At 41.5% G+C, this 6,634-nt stretch overlaps 1 protein-coding gene across 1 annotated transcript in view; it reads left to right on the top strand.

Moving 5' to 3' along the window:
• Nucleotides 1-707: 707 nt before the first annotated feature.
• The window catches only part of LOC115355574 (voltage-dependent calcium channel subunit alpha-2/delta-4-like), a 15,035-nt gene continuing 9,108 nt past the window's right edge, over nucleotides 708-6,634 (top strand). Inside the window, exons 1-3 of the mRNA XM_030046432.1 lie at nucleotides 708-772; nucleotides 5,927-5,941; nucleotides 6,542-6,586. Of these exons, the coding sequence (XP_029902292.1) occupies nucleotides 725-772; nucleotides 5,927-5,941; nucleotides 6,542-6,586 (108 nt within the window). The 5' untranslated portion in view covers nucleotides 708-724. The remainder of the gene's footprint in view (nucleotides 773-5,926; nucleotides 5,942-6,541; nucleotides 6,587-6,634) is intronic.

Below are 6,634 nucleotides of genomic sequence, written 5' to 3' on the forward strand. Positions count from 1 at the left end.
CTACTAATACTATCGCTGCTACTACTACTACTACTGTTGCTATTAGTATTATTACTGCTTTTTCTCATACTTACATCCTACTACCTCTTATACTATGCTTCCACTACTATTACCACAACTGCCATTACTACTACCAGTGCTTCTGCCATTACTGTTACTATTGGTACTACCACTGCTTCTACTAGTACTAATGAGTTTCCTACTACTACTATCACTACTTCTTCTTGCTACTACGGTTACCATTGCCACTGCTACTGTTACTGCTGCTGCTACTACTTCCACTAGCACTACTATTGGGATGACTTCTAGTACTACTGCAGCGACTACTACTACTTCAATCATCACCATTATTACTGTTCTTACTACTACTACTAGACTGTGGAACACCCTGCTAAGTTACATTAGATATGCAAGCTCTGTTGACACTTTCAAAAAAAAACATTTGAAGACCCTCTTATTCAGGCAGGCATTTAGTTAATGCTTGTGTGAATAAGCACTTTTAGCTGCATCTTATTTGTGAAAGGTGCTATACAAATAAAGCTGTTGTCCTCTTCCTCTCACTCATCTTCATTATCCCCGTCTTTCTCCTCCTCTCCTATCCGCTCCTTTTCCTCATCCTCCTTCCCCATCTTCCTCTCTCCTTTGTTTGCGCAAGATGTTACTGTTTTTAAATGGCCTCTCTGTCTCTGTGTGTTTCCTTCTCTCTGCAGCCATCGGTGTCCAGATGACTCTGGACCTGATTGAGTCCAGGTTCTGGGCCATCGCAGCTCAGGTCAGTGCACATGGGCTGAGTGTGACACAGATATCCCTCACTTTGATATTTCCTGCAGGTTGAGTGAGTGAGTCAGTGAGCAGGGGGGCTGCTGAGCAGTGACCGAGCAGTGCTGTTCTGTCGCTGATTTTGACCATAACAAATACATCGCTTTTTTGTATTTGCCTTTCAGCTGCTCAGTTAAACAGTCACATAGTGTTGTTCAGTTAGTTGAAACCCAATACATATATATATTTAATGCTTCATCTTTGGAGTAAAAACAACAGCCTAAAATTCAAAATGTCAACGCTTCCCATTAAGCCTAAAGCAGACTGCACACACAAATATCCCAGCCTTGTAAGACTCTGAAAAAAAAAATTTGTGCATGTTCAGCACTAGCAAAAACACAAATGACAGTTCTCAGCAGCTACTTTCAATAGTCGATCAGATGAAAAGGATTAGAGTGGAGTGCTGCTGTGTGACTCAGTGCGCAGAGGCACATATTTCATATTTTAAGGTTTTGGGCTCAATTCCAATTTTGCCTCATGTCACTTTCTTAATTGACATTTAGATTTTACATTTGGATATTTGGCCATCACTCTGAACCAGAGCAGCTTCCAATTAGAGGAAAGGCTTTGGTTCAATATCTTGCTCAAGCACACTTCACTAGAAGACGTTTCTATTGATAAACACACTGGCTGTTTCGGGGACTGAACCTGTGCTATCTTAATTATAGGAATCTCTCTTTAACCACCAGCTGACACTGCCACCATCTATTATCCCATGACAAGGATGATTATAGATTTTTTTTTTTGTGCCATTACAGGTATTTTATAGCCAATCAAGTGCTTTTCTCTGCTTCATTAGCTGGTAATTACAGCAATTATAAAACGATGGCACACACTTTGCTTAATCCAAAAGGTAATGCGATGTTTCCCATGGTAGCCATTCCCATTACACCTAAGAATAGCCAGCACGCCTGAGATACTATTTGGATGGATTAAAAAATACTATTTTTGTGTTCACTGGATAGTTTGAGTGCCACATGGCTCAGAACCTAGATGTTGTTTAAAAAATCAATCAGCACTGGTTTCAATTGGGAGTCCAAGTACCATGTTTTCCTTGGAGAGATTTAGTCGTGGAGTCTTCACACCCCTTCAAGAAACATTTTCTTCAGGGAAAACTGGCTTAATTTGGCGCAACACTTTTGCTGTAGCAGGTGTTTGATAGTTGGCCGTTCCCCTCCGCGGCTCCCACGGTTGTAAATGACAGCAGTTAAAAGAGCATTAAGGCTGCTGGCTAGCCAGTAAATGATGGATCGCTAGCACAGCTCGGCTCAGCAGCTCCCAACTGGTGTCCCCAGTGTGTGTGTGTGTGTGTGTGTGTGTGTGTGTGTGCTTGTGCTTGTGCTTGTTTTTGTGTTAGCAGAGGTGTGAAGGAGAGACAGCACACAAATACAGTATGTGGATGTGTGTGTTAATGTTAATGTGTGTGTCATGTTGACAGGGACCATATGCATTGCAATCTGTGCATGAATGTGTTATTTTGTCCATATTCACCAACTAAGAGCTCATTAGCACTTCCTTCAGTAGCCTTATTATGCACTAGATTTATATTATGTACAAAGTCATTCTCATTTACCACTCTCTTTACAGTGTGCGTCCGTGCGTGTGTGTGTGTGTGTGTGTGTGTGTGTGTGTGTGTGTGCACCTAACTTCTGATTGCCTCCACTCGACCTGCTTTCCCACCTTTCTCATCTCTTTATCCTTCCTCCTTTTCTCCTTTCCTCTTCTCAATTTCCCTCCTCCCTCCTCTCTTTCCTCCTTATCTCCTTTGCTCTCTCCTCTGTTCCTCCTTTTTTCACCTCCTCTTCTCTCTCCCCCTCTCCTGTCCTTTCCTCTCTGATAGCTTACATAAGCACCTTATCTTCCTGTCATGTACTCAGTGTCAAGCATCTTTATTTCATAGGCTTTGCGTGTGTCTGTGTGTGTGTTTGCACTTAAGAGCTGCCCTGTTTGTGTACGTGCTTGTGTGTATGTGTCCACGCACGCACGTGTTTGTGTATGTGTACTCATGCGTGTGTGTGAGTGTGTGAAATCCCCTCCACGGTCTATTTAAAGTGTTCAGCTCCCTCCAGGGTGAAGATACGTCCTGTAGGTTCAGGATGAAATAGCCTATTTCAACCATGTCCAATAGGAAATGGAGTACAATAACAGGCCACATGGCAAACATAACTGTCATGGTGCCGGGTGCATAGCATGTACTGGCAGAGCTGCGGGTTTGAATCCCATATGTTCAGCAAAAAACATTATTTTGGCTACACAAGGCTTGGATCTCAGTTAATCCACTGAATATGTTACTTTTCAAAGGAAGCTAATTAATTTCAAATGAGAAAATGGCACATACCACCACTTCATTCCTCTGCAAGTGCATCGTGTTGCAATGAAGCTGTTGCATGCACTGAATTATAAACATTATCAGCATGAAGTAAAAGAAATAGTACAACTCCTCCTTGCCATGGAGGAGTTGTGATGAAAACATTTCATCAGTGAATCGCAGTTTCAATGAAAATTCAACTGATACTCCGCCAGCCACATCTTATCAACATCTTCCTAATGTGTTTGAGCCGCAAGAGCTTTGCAAAGAGCTAAGTATGTAAGGGAAACCCTCTGTGACTGTATAGCTATAGGCTTAAAAAGTCGACTATACCTTATTTACTCAATTATGTACATAAATAATGTTATTAGGGGATGAATTATGGATTACTGGTGGTGAGAATAAAGCATGTGGTATATGCTCTCAGGGGGATCAGCCAGAGTGTTAACAGGAAAAAGTTCTGACATCGGTGTACACTCTACCCTGTCTCCTGAGTGTGTGTATGTGTGTGTATGAGAAAGTGAGAGACTGCAAGACAAAGAGGCAGAGCAAGAGAGAGGCGTAGGTAGTAAAAAGAAAGGAGAAAGAGGGAGAATGTGAATCTGAATGTGTGTCTCAGTTTATGTCCTTCATCGCCTCGCTCCACTGACAAGTTATGCTCCCATTCTAGCTGAATCTATAAAACCAGATTCATGTAAAGATCTATATTGGACCAAATGTTCCTGTGCCGATTCTACAGCATAGAGCCTCATATGTCTCTCACCGGCCGTCAGAGCTGTATTTTGTCTCAGCTGACAGATGAGAGGAGCAGTTAGAGGCTGTGAGGTGATCGTAATGGGACTGAAAAGGATGATAGATTCTTCCCATTCACACCTTGACACGCTCTTTGTCTCATAGAAAAGACTCAGCTGTTTCTTCTCTCTGTATATAATCCCATGTTTCCGAAATGCATGCATGCTATGCCTGTGTTTTCCATGGTCTATAATATGAGACAGACATGTGTGCATGACTTTGCAAACCTTTGCAGCTAATTGTGTGGGTTTTTGAATGATGTTGCAATCAGTTTACCTTCCATTTTTTTAAATCTCTCATTTTTATAAAAGCCTTTCTAGGGACCAGTGCTGCAAATTAGCATCCACTACAAACACTTTGATGCACTGGATAGCTTTTTTCAGTTTGTCTATGTAAATTTTATCGGTCCCTATCAAATAAACTATAAATACATAATAAATAACTAAAATTATACACTTCTGCTCCTCACAAAGTGGAAAAATTGAGAATGAGATTTTAATTATCTTATAGTTTTAATGCAGTAAAGGAGCAAATGACTGGCTTCCAAATGTGTGTATGCTACAGTATATAAACTGCTTTAGTATAGCACAGCATAACACATTAAAGTATTATAGAGTATTTTATAGTCTGTTTATGCTATAATATGATATAGCGTGTGCTCGTGTGTGTTTCTCACGGTGTTTTTGAGCAGACAGCAGGATTGTTAGCTGTAGTGTGTAGCTGTTAGTTGGACGCTGTGGGAAAGTGAGTGATAATTGATGCTTTCACGAACACCTTGGCTCCTTCTGTGGCTCCCAGACAAAACCCCTTTACCAACACAGGCTCTGATGGAGCGACCTCTTTCGCCATCAAGCAGAAACCTGGCTTGGATGCTTGAGGGAAACAGGTTGTAATAGAATTGTTGCTTATAAAGGGGGTGATATATAGAGAAATGCATTAGAAAAGCAAATAAGGCATCTGAGGCACTCCGTTTTGAATTAAAAGTTAAAATAAGTAAATGTAAGTAAAGTATAAATAAGTAAATGATGCACAACGATGAGTAGACTGATCTAAAAGCAATCCTGGATCAAACCATGATCATTCAACAGAAGTCATGCGTCTCTCAGTCTGCTGCCACTTTGTTTTTTTTTTTGTACTTTAATTAACAGGAAGCGACTCTGCTGTTTCAATCTGTCTCCCTCATCAGGCCAAGCTATCAATACTGGGCATTTGGGGGAAAAAAAAGACTATACGTTTCTGTCAGTCGGCTGGAATTGCGATTTATTCCGGAGGCAGTGATGGGAGACAGAGAAAGAGACTGACACTTTGGTGTAATGGGAATGAAAAGGATGATAGATTGTCCCATTCACACTTCGACACGCTCTGTATAGCCTGACCATGAGACCAAAGACATATGGTCTATAGATAGGACTGCACGCATAGACATAAGACAAATAGAAGTGACCGTGAAGTTGCAGGAAGGAAGGAGAGTGTTCGCATCTCGATACACTCCCAGTTCATGGTCGAGGGAGCAGGAAGGTAAAATGTCCAGAGAGACTGAAGAGAGTAAAAGTCTTATTTAGTGAAAATGATGGAATTACAGTCATTCAACAGATTGAGGATGCAGCTTTCTGTTGAGTCCAGTTGCTGCTCAAGCGTCTTCATAGAAAGGCTAATCGGCAATTTCCGGCAGATTGCTGTGCAGAAATCACCAAAATGCAGTTTTGGTATTTTTCGTACTTGAGTTTACAAGTGAGCGTGGTCCTGGAAGTGCTGAATGAGCTATATGACTCCTGGGCTCCTGAAACCTGTAAAGCCTCAATGGATGTTTTCAAAAACAAGTGGGTGTCTGTGAAAAAAATCATTGTTTTCTGTAGTCCTGGAAAATGTACTTTTAGCAAACCAACAGCAGCAATATGAAAATGGAGTCAGTGCTAGGAGTTCTGCATCATCTGTGATGCTTCTTAATTATCTGAATAACTTTCCTCCTCTCTCCTTTCTCCTTTTCTGCATGTGTCTTCTCCTCAGCCCAATGACACAGATGTAAGTATTAGTTTCTCTTTGCCGCATCACTGCTCTTTTTTCTGTCTTTTTTTTCTTTACTGAACTAAATTTAACAGCATCTTCAGCACCTGCTGAGTGCTGTGAACACAGCTTTACACCCCAGCCGAGCAGATTAGACCCACACACACACACACACAGCCACACACCCAAATACACATCAAAGACACCCATCACAGGTAGTTCAGACTTATCACATACAAGTCATCGCCCTTCTCACCTTCTCACACACACTGACATAAACACACACATGCTGTTGCACTCAAGCAGACACATGTTCTCACACACACATTCTATAACAACTCCCAACACACACACACACACACACGCTAAAATGACACCTGCAGACAGTCAAACACAGCAAGACTCACGCCTGCATCATTTTCTCCTATGCACACACACATATACTTCACACACAGACACACATATATACTGCATTCACACATATCACACTCACACATTGCCTTCACACATTTTCTCAGAGTGAAAATCCTTTCTTGGCTTATTAGATTCGAACAGCGAAAGCCCTTAATATCACTTTCTGTTTGAACTTTTCTCTCTGTCTGCCTGTCTGTCCTGCAGTGCTCCAGCATAGAAGGGGTGTGTCCTCTGCGCTGCGACAGCTTTGTGAGTACATCCCTCTGTTTCTAACCTGTATACATTATGTATCACTTT

The sequence above is a fragment of the Myripristis murdjan genome, chromosome 23 (assembly GCF_902150065.1).
Source record: "Myripristis murdjan chromosome 23, fMyrMur1.1, whole genome shotgun sequence".
Classification (NCBI taxonomy): domain Eukaryota; kingdom Metazoa; phylum Chordata; class Actinopteri; order Holocentriformes; family Holocentridae; genus Myripristis; species Myripristis murdjan.